Source organism: Anser anser (assembly GCF_964211835.1).
Source record: "Anser anser genome assembly, chromosome: 1".
NCBI classification, from domain to species: domain Eukaryota; kingdom Metazoa; phylum Chordata; class Aves; order Anseriformes; family Anatidae; genus Anser; species Anser anser.
The window spans coordinates 201,811,928-201,831,276 of record NC_139720.1 but is presented as its reverse complement, the minus strand read 5'-3'; the positions used below and the strand labels follow the sequence as shown (position 1 = coordinate 201,831,276).

The 19,349-nt window shown below is 39.6% G+C and overlaps 1 protein-coding gene across 24 annotated transcripts in view; it reads left to right on the top strand.

Annotated features, from left to right (window-relative positions):
* FAT3 (FAT atypical cadherin 3) overlaps positions 1 to 19,349 on the top strand; it is a 419,605-nt gene that overhangs the window by 268,250 nt on the left and 132,006 nt on the right. For all 24 annotated transcript variants that reach the window (XM_083840085.1, XM_083840082.1, XM_083840081.1 and 21 more), the window contains one exon: positions 13,072 to 13,133. In XM_083840085.1, coding sequence (XP_083696211.1) covers positions 13,072 to 13,133 — 62 coding nt within the window. The remainder of the gene's footprint in view (positions 1 to 13,071; positions 13,134 to 19,349) is intronic.

The following is a 19,349-nucleotide window of genomic DNA, read 5'->3' as shown; positions in this document are numbered from 1 at the left end:
TCCTCTCATTTGGTGCCTAACTGAGAGCTCTTTGCAATCAACTGATTCTGCTGCTCTTCCTCGTCCAAAGGTAGACTGGTACTGAGGTCCCACTGCATTGCCTCTCTGCTCTGACAGCTGCTCAGCAAGGCTGACGTACTGGCCTTATTTTGCAGAGAAAAGCAGTTGCTGCTTATGTTCCTGTCTTGCTGTGCATTTTTGGTATTTGTTATGTGCTGAGCCATTGAAGTGGGGGGTCAGAGCTAACGCTATACTTCACCCATTGGTAGGAATCTAAATAAATCACTGCACAGAGGAGTTAAAAAAGAAAGCAGAAGGATTCATTTCATTCTTTAACTAAATGATTTTCTTATTTAGCAATAAATTTTGGAAAATGCTTAGTGAGATCTTTATGAGATTGTTAGTTAATAATAATATCTTACCCTTACACAACTGATTTTTTCCTTTATTGATTACAAGGCACTTTACAGAGAAAGATATCAATTATCCCAGTTATATGGGATGGGAAACTGAAGCACAGAGACATCGAATGTCACATGGAAGGTTACAGACCGAGACAGAGGGTGAGCTGGAAACAAACAGACGTGTTTCTGTATGGTCTCCTAGGCAAGAGACCACCTTGGAAAGGGCAGTGGATCTTAAGAGCGCTGAGATATACATAGGTCTGTCTGTGAGTTGTATGTCATGAAACAAGGCCATATATCTTTTCTACGAGGCTTCTTTCTGCAGCTCTGTGTTCTTCATTTGGATCAGGAAGGTCACCTCGCCAATGAATCATGCTTTATTGGAGATGAAGATGAGATTTACTTGACGTGCGGAATCTGCAGTTAGCACAAGGTGCTGCTTTCCCAGTGCGGGGGCTTTTCTGAGCTGGAGACAATTGCTGGGAAAGAAGTAAAAGAAGTAAAAGAAGGATCAACGCCTTCCTTCTGAGTGCAGTTGGGAGAAACATGGGCTTGTTTTCCCATTGTCAAGAACAGCGCTCGTTGAGGGTGTATGTGGAAAAACGCAAAATCATTTCTCTTTAAAAGGTAATGAGGGTGTCTTGATGAAGAGGAAAAACTGACAGCTGTGCCCTGCACACCTCCACACCTCCTCCACAATTGAGAAAAGAAAATACCAGGGCTTCATCACGCTGCGACCTATGCATGTGTTATACAAAAGCATACATTGGAGACTTGGTTGTTATTATTTTTTCCTGCCTTTGTTGTTATATCATAACATGCCAAAGAAAGAGATTGAACAAGGCTCAACGTGCAGGGTGGGACGCGGAGCATTTCCATAGCCCCTTTCCACTGAAAGTGGCACCACCTACCCCCACCGCCCATGTTATGTAAGTCTTCTTTCTTGCAAACAGTGAAATTAATTACCATAAATTATAACTGGAGTCTAGTTAGGCTCTGTTGTCACTTTTGCAGAATTATGAGGCCTTTGTGCATAAAAAAATTAAAGAAAATTGTATAATGATTATGTGCGCTGGTTACTAAGCTAGCCACCAGTTATATATATTTATAGCTATTCCTGCAAGTAATAATTACATGCTAATTATAACCCAAATAGAATTCTGTAATTTCTCCCTGAAAATGAAAGCGATTCAGGGGGATGTTAAAATCTCTGCTGAGGCATCGTATTAGCAATTAGGTTTTTAGGCAGCACTGCATTTTTTAAGAGCAGAAAACAAAAGAAGATATGAATGCCATTTCTATTCTTACGGTTTCATTTAAGCCTAAATAAAGGACATGAACTTTAAAAACCCTGATCCCGCAAACAGCGAACTTCCATGTGAAGTGTTTTAGGGGAGCTAAGCCCCTGCATGACAGTCCCTCAAGGGCATTCGCTCAATTGTTTCACAGCACGACGGCCCTAACAGATGACTCAGGCAGCGATGCCACTGCGGGGAAATTGCCCATCAGTTGTGCTGGAGGAGCCAGCGCAGCTTGGGCACTTTGGGTATTATCGGTCTTTGCATTTTAAAATTGCAGCCATGGGTTGCAGATGGTGTGCGTGGCTGTGGCTCCACCACCCTGCCCTGAGGGGAGGCTTTCTGGGGTGACAGAAGCACTGGCTTCAGCCCACCTGAGTTCAGGCACTGTTTATGGTCCAAAGTAGCCAGGATCGAGTGAAGATTGCGGGATGTCGCAGGCAGCTTTGCAGACTTTACCCTGCTGTCCAGAGCTGTTCGGGATTTGGCTTCTGCCTGGCCAAACCCAGCTCACTGACATCACTCTTTTAGCAAGTAAAATAACAATGATAATCTGCACTCCAGAAATCTGAAAGAAGCAGCACCTTACGCTGAACTCAAGCAGCCAGTAACTTATTGAGTGGTATTATCAAATCTCGGTGTTGAACTGTACAACTGGCAGATAACAAATGAAATGTCTGCGGTACAGAGCAAGCAGGCAGGAGGGTGAAGAATAAGCCTTGTGGTCACAGAACTTTTCGTCTGACCTCTGTCATCTGCAAGGCTTTTGGACGTATTTAGAAGGACAGTAAAATTAAAAACATTGAAATACACTGAAAATGGGATGAAAGTGCTCATGTGTTTACCAGAAATAAATTGTACCAGCCTTTCTTGATGTCACTGATAAGATAAACGATGTTCTAAGAAATGCTGTATGTGTCATCCACGTGGACTTCAGTAATGCATTTGATATGGTTGCCCCGCAGAATTTATGAGGCATGAGGACATGGAGATTAATAGGAGAGTTGATATGTGCATATGGGTCTGGCTAAAGAGGAAATAAAAGTGATGAGTCTTGAAAGAGGAATTTGCATGCTGAAGGGCACACATTAACAAATTATTTCCAAGTATTGGCTAGACAAATGATCTTGTTTGGTGTTTCTGTCAGGGATGCCTGCTTCAAAAGTGGGTGTTTTCTCCCAACCAGAATTAGCAGGGGCTGGGGAAGAAAGAAGAAGGAAAGACTGAATACCTGAGGGTTCGAGGAGCAGAAATGGGATGAGATTCATTAGCAGAGTAAAGGAAACACTGCGCTGGGGGGCTAATAACAAGACTGCCTCTCTCTGCTCACAGTGCACCCACTGGAGGCACTCGTTAGGCTGTTTCATGAGGCCTGTGGAGATGTTACCTGGAGCACAGTGTTCAGCCCCCATCCATCAGGCTTTGGAGGGGTGAGACCATGCTCGAACTACCATGCAAGAAGGGCACTACAAAATTCATTAGGTGAGAGGAAGCCATAGGATCTTGGTCTGTTTAGTTGCAGCTGAAGACAGAGCCAGGGAGAAAGCTGTGAGTGATCGGGGGTTTATGGCCCAGGTTTGATCCAGGGTCTATGGCCCAGGTTTGCCCTCTGGCCCTCTCAGTGCCACAAAGCAAAAGAATAAATAGGTGTAAAGTGCCCAGAAACGCACTTGGTTATGGTGGTTCTGATGAGAACAGTCATGTTCCCAAACAGCCTTCCAGGAGCAATGTGGGAACAGGGAACCTGACCTCTTAGAGAGAAAAGAAATATTTATGAGAATGTGTACCTGGTGGGTTTGCCTGCAGGAGCTGAGGTCTGCACTTGCTGACTTTTGAAAGGAAAAAGGGAAGTCTCTTTCAGTCCTCTGTTCCACAAGGCAGAACAGACTGTCACACCGTAGTGCCATTTTAAACATAATGTAAGAAGAAAAAAAAGCCAAAAACTACCTTTAACGGCATATTCCAAGTTCTTCATTAAAGTAAATGTTTGTTTTGCATTTTATGCAGAGTTTTGATATTTTCAGCAAAAAGCAAAGAGAAGTCTCACAAGAGACAGAAGGGTCAGCTAAAAAGGAATTACAAGATTTTTCTTCAGCTCCTTCTTCACTTTTTTTCAGACATAACCACGCGTTAGAAAACATAACTGTTTTTAAAAGCAATCACTTTTTATACATAGCTTGTTTCAAAGAGGTCATTTCACTCATTGTCACCTCCGGAAAAACAATAAGGCAGCAGTCATTCACGTAATTGCACAGGCTTGCCTGCTGTTTTTTTTTTCTTTTGTTCAATGAAGTATCATTCATTTAGATCAGAATACAGCCTTCCTAAATTAGAGGTTTACATGTGTAATTATATAAAATGATATGTTTGTTTACATCTCCAAGTAAAATTTACATCATTTTCTATCATTTATCTTTGAAATTCAATTTCATTTTGTCGATCCCTAATTTATTGCAGGAGATGAATGTGCTGTTAGAGTGTTTACAACGCCTCTCACTGCCTGTGGGTAATAAAATTACCCTGGTTATTGCAATTCATTTCTGCATTTCTGTGGTCAGGAATGCTTGATAGTTTTACTTTCCTGAATTAGGTTGAAAATCCTGATGCTATTTGTTTTGGCTGCCCTGTTTTTTCTATCTAAAGTCCTAAATTTACTTTCATACTATCAAAGAGCAGTGGGACAGTTGACAGCTGATGGCTCTATTTCTGAACAGCTGTGTGCTCTGCTGTGTTCAGGATATGTAGACTGTGTTCATACCTTTGTGTGTACTGTTAATAAATATTTGAGCTTTCTAGAAAACTCATCAGTAAACCCATACATTCCCATATGAATTTCTGCAAAATCAGCCTGAGGAAGTGAGCAGTGTGTATAACCAGTTGCTGAATTTACAGAACATTTTTGGAAAAGCTGTGTTTGCTTTAGCAGTTCCTTTTGTCTGTTTAACTTGTTGGGTTAAAAGGCCCATGTTTTCAGCAAACAATCCCAAGGCATTTTTCTCCCCAAGCAGAGCTTTCAAGGGCAGTTCTACAGAAAGTTTCCTTTGATATCTTCATGTGCTTTTCCTTCTGTGTTCTTGTTCTTTACAATGTTTGAGAAAGACTGGGAAGCACATCTGCCTTAGACTGTGGCAAGACAGTGTCTGTGTTTTAGGATGAGCATCTAGTGGGGCACAATACCTCTGAAGAGAAGCCTCTCTAATTTTATTTTTTTGCTTCCATTTCAAAACTGACTTCTGTGAAGATGAAGATCAGTATCTTAATCAGGAGACAGTTTTCCCCAATAATCAGAGATTAGAAAAGCTTCTAGCCGAGACCTCAGGTAATCCATCCAGACCATGCCATGTGAATGTAATGGATAAGCCCTGGGATATACGGTCCTGTGCTGGCCTGGCTCTTCTGGGAGAAGACCCCAAGTCCATAAGCGAAGAGGGTGTAAAGCATGTTCTGCTATGACTTGTAGCTAGGCAGTATATCCCGAGGCAAACCATATGTTCATTGGTTATAGGCATGGCAGAAAAAAAAAAAAAAGTGATTTAATAATGAACAGTAAAGCATGCAGTAAATTGTATCCAGTTAGAATTTCTGGGAAAGGGGAGGAAGTTGCTTTCCTACTCATCTTTGTATCTCTATGAGATACTCAGTCATTGGCTTAAAACTGAGGAGCATATTGGGCTTCTTTTACTTTAGCCTGCTTGTTACCTGTTACATACTTTTTCATATCTCATCTAAGTTAAGTTTGGAAATGAGCTATTAATAAAGGAGTTCTTTAAATTTTCATTTTCAAAAAATGTATGCTTTATGCCGTAAAATTCGCAGTATTTCCAAAGACAGCAGTAAAATATGCTGTCTTTCCATAGCAGGTTCTGTTATCTTTTAAGCAGTACTTCAGGACACAGCTCAGGTAAGGTTATCCATCTACAGGCTGAATGAAAATAATTTAATTTCCTAAGGAGAAGGCTATTGAACTCTCCTTGGCTTCATGGCCGTATTAGGGAAATTCAATCAGTGTTAGAAAATAGCCTGTGGCAAACTGATTTTTGGTCCCAAAGTGCCATGGTGTTGAAAAATATGTGAATTTCTTCTAAGCCAAAGGTCAGTTTAGTTCAGGATCACACCTGCAGCCTTGAGCTGGTCTGGACGCATAGAGAATAAGCATCAGAAGAAGCAAAAGTAGCAATGTTTCCCTCTGTGCGCTGTTCAAGTGATTCAGTGCTTAGAAGTTTCCTCTGCCATAGGCTTTGTATTTAACTGACCTTGGCGAATTTTTCTTCTGTGGCTCTCTTAAGTCCACGGATTAATTTGTTTCTGACACAAAGGTTTGAAACAACGAATATATATTGAAAGAATGAACATTGGTAAACCTCAGAGCTAATATGCCTCTGTAAATAGGTGTATTTTAGGATAATTTTTAACATTCACTCATTGTGTATGTTACATGGTATGCATACCATATGCATGCTCAAATATTCGACTGTATGTACAATGCATATGTATGTATTTGTATAATATTGTCTATCTCCTTAAGCACACAAGACACATAGGGATGTCTCATGACACTCCCACCTGGAGTACTGTGCTCAGGCCACAGCACAAGAAGGACATGGACCTGTTGGAGTAGGTCCAGAGCAGGGCCACAAGGATGATCAAAGGGCTGGAGAACCTCTCCTGTGAAGACAGGCTGAGGGAGTTGGGGTTGTTCAGCCTGGAGAAGAGAAGGCTCCGGGGAAACCTTACAGTGGCCTGCCAGTACCTAAAGGGGGCTACAGGAAAGCTGGGGAGGGACTCTTTGTCAGGGGGTGCAGTGATAGGACAAGGGGGAATGGCTTTAAACTAAAGGAGGGGAGGTTTAGATTCAATATTAGGAATAAATTCTTCCCTCAGAGGGTGGTGAGGCCCTGGCCCTGGCTGCCCAGAGGAGCTGTGCATGCCCCATCCCTGGAGGTGTTCAAGGCCAGTCTGGATGGGGCTTTGGGCAACCTGGGCTGGTGGGAGGTGTCCCTGCCCATGGCAGGGGGGTGGAACTGGATGGGCTTTAAGGTCCCTTCCAGCCCAAACCATTCTGTGGCTCTATGATTCTGTGATTCATTTGTACACTTCTTCTACACTTTGTACACTTACACATTTGTACGTGAGTACACTTCCTTGACAGAAGGGAGCTAACTGAAGGCAGAACATGGATTATTCAGTTGGAAAATCCCAATTGGCAATTGGACACTATAATTAAAGCATTGAAATCTGAACTAGCAAACAGGTTTGCAGCTCTCCACATGCCATCACCATTTCAGTCTCCGAGAGCAATCGTGAGTGCCTTGAATTTTCCAGAAGAGAAAACAAAATGTTCTGGAGATGTGTTTGAGTCATTGCCATGTTGGTGAGCAACACCTACCCAGCTCATCCATGCTGCTCTTAGAGTCATCAGATGCCTGTTTGTCTGGGGAGGTGCAAAAGGTTATAGAAAAATGTAATTGTGTCTTTTTCAGATCCAGCCAGTTTGCATCCCTTGGTCTGCCCTGCTGCCCAGGATGCCCCTCTCATTTTTCTTCATTATGGTACTCATCACACTGATGTTTCAGTTCTTATCTGCCATAATAAACCTATTATTTTAGGAGTCTGAGCAGTTCATAGCGAAGGTTAGAGAAAGTAATTGGTGAAATGTCTAGACATACTGGCCTGTGCAAGTGTTAAGAAAATAAAGAAATGCTTAACTTTTCCAGCATATAAATTAAGGTTTATGTACATAGTCTACGCTGTCTGACTAGTTGATAGTTTATGGACTTGATAAAATAGTGTTGCCTATCAAATACAGGATCCTAAGATAACAATATTTGGACTAGTGAAGTTTTGGCGTTATTTCCCCCAACTTTACTTGTCACCTTCACTTTGATCAGCATCAAGTGTTCAAGGCCAGGTTGGATGGGGTTTTGGAGGTGTCCCTGCCCATGGCAGGGGGCTTGGAACTGGATGGTCCCTAAGGTCCTTTCCAATCCAAACCATTCTATGATTGTATAAAATTTGACAAGTCACTAAGATTCTCACCCTGCTTGCATATTACCCTGCATTTCTTGGCAAGTTAATAACAAAAATAACCATAAACTTAAGTATCTGTTTTAGCTTCAGACCATCGCTTACATTTTCAGTACTGTCCAATAGAAGTTATGATACAGATTGGCAAAAATGGTAGAATTTAAATTAAATTTTGGAGCTATGGTAGGATTAAATAGCAGTATCACAGCCTTCTGAGGAAGGAATAATTTGGATATACAAATGCAAATATGCATTTTTGAAGTGAAAGATGTTGGCTTTAAATTACATTTGATTATAAATTTGTTTGCCTTGCTTTGTTTATATTAAATAAACTAATAATTTTCTGTCTTTTTTCATGTATTCTTGACTAAAAAAGGCAAAGATTACAGTCATTTAAGCAAATTCTTAGCTAGCATAAATTTGCAGAGCTCCTTTGATTGCAGTGGAATTGCACTAGATTGAGTCTACTACCTGCATATCAAGAAAGCAATGCATGCTCTGGGATATTACTCAGATAGAGACATTTGGCTTAGCCACATCTTTAAGCATCCAAGCAGAACTACTGTTCAAAAAAAAATAATATATATATATATCACAAAAGACTCAGTTTAAGACAGAACATTGTGCCACTTTTGAATAACAAAGCAGATAGACTCAATAGAACCTACAAGCTGCTGCTCCTCTTTAAGGTTTGCTGGCTTTATTATTAATAAAGATAGTTTTTTATAAAAATGATTATAAAGCATTCATCATACTATTGAATTCATAACTATTCCTGACTTTATGTCATCTTCGTTCAGCGTATATATAAACATACATGTGCATGCCTCCACAGACACACATATCTGCAGTTAATTCTAAGACATGGTGATCAAGTTATCATTTAGTAATAAGTTAAATTTCCTCGTTTGCTCACTGGGAACATCATGCTTCACTCATTTCAAATGCAAAGTTAACTCATATAGATTTTAATCTTTCAGTGAACTTTTTCTTTTTTTCACCTTGCATTTGCAGTGCACTAAAAGCATTTTGGCAAGCGTCAGCGCTAAGTGTTGTTTAAATGTCTTGAGCACATGTCTGAGCCCTAATAACTGCTGATTCGTTTCCAAGATGATGCATTGGCTGAAAATTGGGTAGGCTGATGTATTGGTGAAAGTGTCAGGATTTCTTAGTGTTGGTCCTGTTCTTGTTTCTGTATTGCTATGGCTGTACCTAAGCTGTGAGCAGGCCTGCCTTCTTGCTCACACCACTTCTTCAGTTCTCCCATGTAGGTTATAAGGCAGTGGGGTGAAGGACAATGGAATTTATTCTCCATCTACAGGCTGAGTTTCCTTTTTGAGGGAAAGATTGCAGAAAAGGATGATAGTCCTATCTAGTGTACAGTGGAAGTACACTAGTATACAGTGTACTGTACACTAGTCCTAGTGTACACATTCCGTACACTAGTGTACAGAAGGAAGCTGAAAGGATGTTCTGCAGTCAGTGTTAGCTGGGAATTGTCGTGTCCTGCAAGCCAAAGGGACATATTCTGCAGGGCGAGCTTATTCACCTTCCGTCATTTCTGAACTCCGTAACAGGAGAACAGTAACAGTTCATTTATTTAAGATGGAAGAAGTGCTCCAGTATCAAAAGTAAGAGGTTTTGTAGAAAAGCAAATTATATAAGAACATAGTTATCTCCAGGCTGAAACACCAGCTCAAGCAATGTTTTAGAGTTTGACAAAATGGCTCTGTTATATGGCCTGAGGAGCAGATGTGCCAGGATGCACAGAGACTTTTAAGTCAGAAATTCAAAGAGAAGTAACAAATTCTGGGAGTGGAATCACAAAGCCTTGCTTGTGAGATATTGATTTTATTGTAAATAAATTTTCTGTCCTGTCCAGTTTTTCTCTTAACTTTCATGGCTGTTCTTAAATAATCATCACAGTTATAAATATCTCCTGGTCCTATCAGGACCACAGTGTTTCCCTGGAAATTTGAGGGGAACCATCTGAGAGGTGTGGTATGGTTTCTGAAGTTTGTTAGTGGTTTTGCTATTTTGTGATAAATGTCTGCTATATTTCCCAGCTGGCTTAGGACAGTTGACCAGATGGTGTGTCTAGAAGAGCTATGGCACAGATTGAAGATGGGGAGAAAAAGAAACGGTCATTTTTCATCATTGTCCCCTTGTGATTTTATATCATAACCTGCAGTGCAGCCTAACTTCATTTCTTTGGGCTTATTTTTCTCTGTGAGTTATTTTCTTTAGATAATGTCTTCATATCATAACAGAGTATGACGATTTAATCTAGTTAGAGAAGAACTGAAGTTGGGATATATTCCCTTGTGCAAAACCAAGTTTCTCTCAGTTGCCCCTGGATTTGTAAAAGAAAGTTGTAAGTCCTGCTAAATATTACTTTTATTATGAATTTGTGGCACGGAGTAATGAATACAGAAGGGACACAGCAATGTTCTCATAAAACTCACGAAGGAACTGGTGTGGTAAAGCTATGGGTAGTCTTAGACAGAATTCCCTGAAATACCGTTATATAATCTGAAAGGACCAAATTCTTACCTGTATCAATACATGACCATAATTAAATAAGTATTAACAAATAGCTATTATTTTATGTATATACGTATATGGCTTTAAACACCAGTTGTGTAGAAGGATCTACAAGTGACTTCAAGAACATCTGTGGAGCAGTCCAGAGACTGCAATGGGGCCACCAAGAGCATCAGATGGGAGAGTCCTCCAGAGTACAGGAACCGAAACTAGAGACCCCTCAGCAAATGACCAGTTTGTTGTAACAACCTAATGAATCTTCCTGTAACTGATAGTTGTATGTAGAGCTGTCTTTAATGCATATGTAAGAGTACAGCAGAAGGAATGAGTTGTGCTAGCACCATTCTTCAGGATCAGGTTTGCAGAACTGCTTGTGGTGGTATCCTGTGTTGTAGAGCTCTGTATTTGCGCTGCCTGGCACTCATCAAAGACAACTGCATTTTAGTATTCAATCCAAGGTTTTGTTGTTTCTGTTTAATTGGCCTGGTTACCTGTCCTTTAGGTCTGACTGCTAAGTCTGGGTACTAAATCTGTTAAGATCTGCTGATTTTAAAATATATGCACTTTTGTTGTGCCATATGTTCATACACCTCTTTTAGAAGTGAATTCTGTTCTGCAGGCGCTCTGACCGTTATGGCAGTCCAAAAGGCTCTAGACTGGAAAAAAAAAAAAATAAAAAAAAAATCCCAAACCTACAATGGCAACAGCGATTCTGTGAGACTGTTTTAGTTCTACCAGTGAAAGACAAGTACTGTAAATTCTGACAGTTAGTGATGCTCAGTGTCAGATGTTAGCTCTTGGTCTTCAAAATAAATGTGGAATCCTTTGCCTGAAGGAGAGGATAAGGACAGAGAGCTTCTATGATTTACAGCATTGCCTGGGCATTCAGTAGTGTTTGGGGGGGGGGGGGGGGGGGGGAGGCAGGGGGTGGAGTGGGGTGGGCTGGTTGTTAACTAATATTCAACATACTGAGTACCCTAAATATTTCTTAGCTAAAAGGAAGGTAGATGTAGTTCATAGTGGCATATTAAGGAGGAAAAAAGTGGAAGATGGTATAAAAATGACCATATTCCTTACTGTGGTTAGGTCGTGCTTGATAAATGTCCCTAGTGACCGTGCATGGGACAAAGAAGATTATTTCACATTTGAATTCTTTCATTTATCAAATTATTGAGGCTAAGCTTCTTTTATAACTAAGAACTTCTTCCTTGTATCTTTGCATTCTCTCTAGACATGGGGGATCTTGTGTGAATGACACCAATTTGTCATCCATTCTGTCATGTCTGTTAAAACTCATGCAGTGAGTAGAAGTCTCCCATATGGTGTAACTGTTTTGAATACTTACAATTGCTCAATGCAGGAAATACCAGTTGTTTCACTTTTTCAGCCTTTTGCCAGCACCTTGTTCTTCCATGTAATAATATTACAGAGATTGTTGTCGTGATCCACTCTGGTGTCTTTGACCTCCCCTTGGATGTCACTTCTGTGGTCTGGTAGGTCTCATTAGGAGCCTGAAATACTGGAGGCAGGGTGGACTTTCCTTTCCATTACTTCAAGTAATGTTTCACATTTTTTTCACAATGTGTTACTCCCCTTTCTGACCAAAACAGACGAAGTGATTCCTCTAGGCAGAAGGTGACAATGTATGAGGAGCAGTACCTGTAGAAGCCTTCTGGGACTAGAGGCATTACGTAGATATAAGATGTTGTTGAAACTCTTTTCTGAAGAATTCAGGGTCATCATGGATATGTGTTTAGATGATTATCAAGTCTGATTAAATAAGTAAGTCCTATAGGTAATCCATGGAGTATTTATCTTCCTATCTTCCTTGGTAGTCTTACAGAGGAGGAATTCTTGAGAACTCCTTTGTCTGCTGGCATTGTCTCCAAAAACATATTTACCTCTAGGAAAATTTGGTCCCTTTACTCTTGTCAGAATCTATCACAAAATAGACAAACAATTCATTTCCATATCCAAAGAAATGTTTTGTAGGAGGGAAAACTCAAGTCTAACCTTTAAATCTTTACTGAAAAAAACAAACAAAAAAAAAACCCTAAGTTGTATTCATAGAACAGTATGCATTACTTTTCTTGAGGGAACTTTGGAAGTGCTTAATTTTCTTTACTTGGTATAAATCTCACAAGAGGTTAATCATTTGTGAAGATGCATTGCTTTAAAAGAAAAGATATCTTGATCATCCTCATGTAAAAGGGTACTTTATTTTAAAGACTCAATTTGAGCATGGAACAAATTGATGAAATTGTGGTACAAAACCTTTAATGCATTAGAATGATTACATTTGGAAATCATTATGTATACAAGTAGTTATTACAGAAATAACCTTCTTTGTCAAGTATTCTTGGCATGGAAGTAATCAGCATCCTATCCCATTAGTTGTTTGAGAACTCTGAAATCTTTAATGAGTTTTTTTACAGAAGGATTTCAGTCAAATGCAAATGATTCATTGAAGCACTTAATCATAAGACAAATAGTGATTCTTCAGTAAGGTGTTTTATTCAGTGTGATAAATGTAGCATGTTAAGTGTAGATACACAGCTAACTGTTTTTCAGTTACTTTTCTCACAGCTATTTTCTTTTAAGATTTATTGTTAGTCAGAAAGTCATAATGGCTGTGCTGCAAAAGAAAAGGCTTGACAGATGTCAAGAAATCTGTGTCTGATATGGCTTCAAATAGATTTTTTCCTTTTGAGTGTTTGAAAAATGAATTTGTTTCTTCTGGTCGATAGAGACATATATTTTTCAACGGGTATTGACAATCAAATATCATCCTCTTTTCACAGGTCTGATTACAACAACGTCAAGAAAATTGGATCGGGAACAGCAAGCAGAGCATTTTTTGGAGGTAAGATTAAGTGGAAAATATATGTTAAAAGGTTAACTGATTTTTGTAGTTTAAAATAACTTCTTCCTGTGCCGGGAGAGTGGAATTCTCCCTTCTCTCAATGTTTGACAGACACCCACAAAGATGTGTGCCTGATGATAAGGAAGAAATAATACATCTTGCAATTCACAAGCACAGGAAAAAAATGAACAAATATGAACAACATTTGTTTTCCACCTCAAATCTGCTTCACTTACCTCTTTTATTGTAGCTTTTACATTTTATTTTTAACAGAACAGTAGAATAGTCCAGAGGAAAATACTTTTTCTTAAATTTCTGGCATCACCCCAACCCTGGCAAGATTTGCATAGGCAGTACTTCATACACCCTGCGTAGTCTGGAATTTGTGTACCAAACTGTTTCCAGCCCCTGAAGTTAAAAGTTTAAAATTTGAATCTCAAGTCTAAGATTCAGAATGTTTTTTTGGATGAAAGCCAACTTTGACCTTGCTCACTTTCACTGCATCATCAGAATCAATGAATAATTTCTTAATTTTGTTTATTGGCGATACCAATGACAATTTTCAAGTAAAAAAAAAATGTTCTCTAAGTATCAACTATGTTCTAGGTCTAATCTTAAGAGAAAGTTTCTCTTTATAAATAGCTCATGTGTTGGATATAGAGTGATATATTTGTATGCTACTGGTATTACTACATGTGTTTCCTTCAGCATTGCTGTACACCATAGTGTGTTTTTTTTTGTTTGGGTAGAAGGTCCATGGCTTTTTTTTTAATCAATTTGTGAAATAAGAAATTTGTTATTCGTATTGGTGCAAATGAAATAAAACTATATTGTCTCAAATAATCAATCATTCCTACTATATATTTTAGGAAATACTCTTCAAATCCATACAGGTTAAAAAACGTCCAGACAAAATAGTTCCCAATGCGATCACTGTTTGGCAGTAAAATGCAGTAAAATGTACGTTTATCTATTCTATGGTTATTTTAGTTTGTTATAAATCCAAGATTATTTTTGCCTAATGGAGAACACAGAAGTGAAGGGTTAATTTACTACTGTACATTGCTTTTTTTTTCCTTGATAATACACTGTAGATTCCCACACATTCCAGGCCATAAATAAATGGAAGGGAATAAAAGGATTTTGCCCTTTTTAGGATTTATTACATTGGAAACTGTTAAGTAATCATGTGTTCAAATAACTGCAAGCTTTCCAGTTTATACTGTTAGAGAAGATCGTAAACTGAATGAAATTAGCATTGATTTTGAAATATATCTATTGATGAGAATCTTAGGTCTATAAGTCTCTTTTGCATTCATGTGCTTCCCAAAGAGCTCTGTGAAACATGCCAAAATCACACTTGCCAGAGGATTCCCATAGCGATGTGGAAGTGTTAGTATTAATAGCAAAAAAATAAAAAGTAATCACATAAGAACTAAGCTGTAGTCGACAATACAATACAGGTAAATGATTTTTTTCCTCTGTTTTTTGTCTCATCTGAAAAAAAAATAATGGTGTATAAGATTCTGAAGACTGAAGACACACCAGAAGGAAAGTAAAGTCATAGGTTGCTCCCACACTTCTGAATGGGGAGCAGTAGAATGAAACGGGGCAGTCTGTAGAGCAGAGAAACTCCTGAACGTGGAGGTTTCCGACAGTCTCCTGGAGAAGCAGGGACGGGACCACATTTTTGTAAAGCCAAACTGGGAATGCTGTGTGAGAAAGGGAACCAGGCAGTGGTGGAGACACAACCTCGATGGCCAAATGGATCTTTTGAGCTGCTAATGAAACGTTGACCATTGCTATGTCTTGGAAGTTGAGTTCCCTGGGATCAGAGCAAACTTGCTGCTGGAGATTCAGAGCTGGGCTGGCAGAGGTGTGCGCATTTTTGTGGCAGTCTCAAAACACATTATATAAAATGCCTGGCTCTGGCTCTGTGTAATTAACCCCCTGGGTAGGCTTTAATTGCCAAGACAACCGCAGTCTCCCAGTAGTACAGTAATTCCCTTTCAGCTTCATTTCATACCCTCCTTCCAGTAGTCTGTCTGCTCTAAAAGACAGCAAACGTGGTTCCCTTTGAAAAGCTCTGATAGGGCTTGACCTGACAGCCCCTGCTCCCTTATGCCCAGTGCATGTGCAAAGCATTGACAGACCTTTTCTGGATACGACTTGCTAATTATTTTTAATAAGCCTTTTTTTTTTTTTTTCCCACTTGAATTTGACAGGGATGCTATACTATACTGGCCAGTATTTACTGAGCAGATTCCATTAGTGACAGCATTTCCACTTCATTGCAGAAGTTATTTGGAAAATGAGGTCAAATAACATGGGAGATGTTAGCACTTATAATTCTGTGTAGTGCCATTGCTCATCTCCAGGTGATGGCATAGGGGTGACTCTTCTGGAGTTGTCTGTCCCTGTCCATGTTGGAGAAAGCATGAATTTCCAGCAAGGGCTGTATGTGTATTTTTGGCTGCCAAGGCTGGAAACGTGAATCTAAGTGACTGCACTTGTAGTTGCAAGGAATCCGTAGCAAAGCAAGTTCTGAGCCCAGATCATCCGTCCATCACTTCTTCCTTCCTCCTTGAATTCCTTTCCCTGAACACATCTCTTTGTGACTTTTCTAATGGTACCCCAGGCTGCTGTCACAGGGCTGTGCTGCGAGGCTTGCACTTACCAACGAGTGTCTCAAAGTGAACGCGAAAGCGTGTCTAGACCCTGGGTTAAAAGATACATCAGGAAGTCAGAACCAGACTTCTTTTTATAATAATTGGGGCTTTTTTGCTTGTTTTGGTGATGTTGTTTGTAGGGTTTGTATTTTTGTTTTGTGTGTTTGGGGAGGAGGAAAAAAAACATATTCCTTCTCCCAGATCTTTCACTGATTGTGGCATTGCCCGTGCTACTTTTTTTTCAGGTCCCAAGTTGAGGGCTTAATTTTTTGACACATTTATAATGTCCTGGAAGGCTGTGGGTTTTATTCAGCACTTGGTATCAGGTAGCATTTTTCTGCCTAGGTTGAAATTGGATGTCACTGGATTTTACACAGGATGATCTCTTGCTTTAGTGGATTCTTACTAATGGAATGCTTCTGCCTGAAATGGGAGGAAAATGACCACCTGATTACATTACATTCCCACATGAAGCAAACCGAACGCATTAGAAATATTTCACAGACTTTTTTAAAGAGTCTGCAGTTGGGATGAAATATTTAAATACTCATCTGAAACAAGAAAGGCAATTCTAATAGTTACCTGCTTGCTTTGCAAGGAAATGAAAATAACAATGTATTTCCAAGAGAGGTGCAATTGCATTTTTCAGGTAATCTGTCTTTATTTTGCTTCAGTAATTGGACAGATCAGTTCTATGGCTATAAGTTTCCTATCTTTTCTTACTCACTTTCACTTTTTTCTTCTTCTGGGTATGTGTTCTCCTCTAACCATTTCTGTTCTAACACTTAACTCTATCTTCTCTTGGATTACACCAATTTAGTAAAAATAAGAAGCTGAAAGCAGAGAATGCTAGAGGATTTTGAGCTATAGAAAAACACAGAAAACAGTCTGCCAGTTTTTTCTTCCCACATTTTTTTTTTTTTGTTTTGTAGATGCCTCCTAATCCTGGTCTGACAGCTTTACCTATATTGATTTTGCTATGTGATTATATGCAAACAGCTGCTGGAGTGATGGAGGTCCAGTAATAAGCGTAAAGAGTAAAGCCATTTCATGCAGGATCTGCAGCCTTGTATTATGTCAGCTGATTTTGAGATGTCCAGAGTATGAAAAATTCCTCATCTGCTTTCCAGCGTACATGTGCAGCTTGATAGGGAGAGGATTGTTTAATCCAGGCTACAGCTCATTGACTTGCTCATTCAGCCTGGAAAGTAGATCTGAGTGCATGCTTTCGCAGTCTGAGTGGTTTCTGAATGCACTGTTGGAGATGCTACTTTACTTGAGCATCTAACAAGGAAAGCCTCTGCACAACATACCCACTGCTGGAGAGTTCGGCTTGCTGGGAACTGTTGGGGTGTAAGACCTGTATTTAGCAAAAGAATGAGCCAAAAGTGCTACGGGCTGCAGTGTGCAGCTGTAGCAAGTCTTTGAAGTGCTGTAACTTTATGATTGGAGGGATAAATTATCTGTAGTGAGATATGACCTCTTCATCCTCTCGATAAGGGAATATAATAGATTGGTGCCTTTAAAGTGCTGAGGCTGTTTTGTGTCTCCTTGATGACCACGCAAAGTGCAGGCTTTTAAGTCATTTAGCCGGTTTTGAAAATTGTAGCCATATCAGATCTCCGTTACTCCAAACTATGTTTAAATTTATCATTGTAGATTCATTCAGAAATGTCTTCTAATATCTGTCATGGTGGAAAATTTTTCTATTTAGAGCCTCTATTTAGATCTCAGGAGTAAAAGTAGTTGCTAACAGGCATGGTCAGAACTTTAAATCTCTGCCACATTGACAAAGCAACTGAAGACAATAAGTTTAAAAACATGGTTACAACAGACTTAACCTTCCAAGGTCCAAGCCATGTACCATAATTAATGAGGAGGAGAAACAAGAGCAGAGCATTGGCTTAGTGCAGCTAATTTTTAGCCAACTTTGTGCTATCAGAACAGTAACAGTGCCTCTCAAGTGCCTTGCGTCGGCAGCAAATCAGTATATACAAGCCTCATCAATCTTCCCACTGCGATGCGTTAGCATAGCTCTGAGAAGGATGTCAGTAACAGTGCAAGGGGTTGTAATGAAGATAAATTGGTAAATCTGACGTGAGTGTCAAAATACATGGGCTGAATGAAGCATATTGGTTTCTATTTACTGTAAGTACACTAACAGGGTGCAATAAACTGTTACATAGTATGCATTTATATGCAGTAATTAGAGGAAAAAGTAATAATGTGCTGTAATTGTAGCCTTCTAAAAAAAATTCAAATTTCCACTCATTGAATGGGAAGTTGTAATTGTGAGGGGGGTTTTGATAGAGGGACTATCATTTTTCCCCTTGGAATTTGGTCAGGAATAGCACAGGAGAAAGAGCTGCTGGAAACTTTATGGCCACACTTTCTGGGGGAAGGGGGTTTAAAATGTTGAAAAGCAGCATTTAAAAATAGCTCTGCCTCCTCAGTTCTTCCCACAAACACCACGCTGGTGGATCAGCGCTGAACCAACACTGCGTTCTCTGCCATCCTCCTCTTTTTCTCCGACATCTCCCACACAGGAACTTAATATATTTAACCTTGTTTTGCTTTTGAGTCTATTCATTTAGGCTGTAGCCTTCACTGTTGATGATGTCTAAAGTAAGTGGTCCTTTGTGAGAAATTGGCATGTTTTCTGTAAAATATAGACAGCAGTGTGGTAATATGCTTGTGTGTATTTTTCACAGCAGAAGTACTAAAGCTGAAGTTCATTGGGTTTATGTAGCTGAATAGTACTCTACAGAACACTGATTGCTAAAATCCTGGATTAGGAATCTGTGTAAGCATTTGTTTCATGGACCTTTAGCATTGCCCACATTTGGCAGAGGAAGCTGCATTTTTTCTTGGTGACATGCTGGTGATGGGGTAAAAATGAGGTAGTGTGTCTGATTGAACGTTTTGTCTGAGGTTTTAATGGCTCCAAAGGCACATGCCTTTCTGTTTTTAACATTGAAGCCTTTCAGATGATGCAAGGAAGATTAAAAGGGTAGGTAAACAGCTTCTTATTTTCAGCTTGAGTTTAAAAACGATTGCTTAAAGTTTTGCAGAATGTCAGTGCTTGCTGCCTTTCATTATTTTGATGTTGCCTGAAAGGATTTGTAGTGGAACAACAGTAAGTATAGAGAGAAAAGACAATGAAATCTCGTTATCATGATATCATGATGTCCACTCTGAATGGTGATGCTTTGAACTTGAATGACAACTTCTAAAGGGGAGGGGGATAAGGAAAAAAGGAAAGGAAAGGGGAAAAAAAAAAAGAAAGAAAAAAAAAAAAGGAAGTAAAAACACAGTTCTAAAGCCAGCAAAACAATGCTCATCTCCTACCGGTCCTCTATGGGTTTATCAACAGAGGCTGCTGCCCCAAGGGTGGAGCTGCTCACAGGACAGCTTAGTGAGGTAGTGGATCTAGCTGAGACCTGGGATCATGGTGTAGAAAGTCACGCACTGAGGTCACCCATCCCATGCTGCAGATTTCCATCCTGCACACTCTGTTCTTTGGGAGTTGTTATTGTGCACCAGCTTT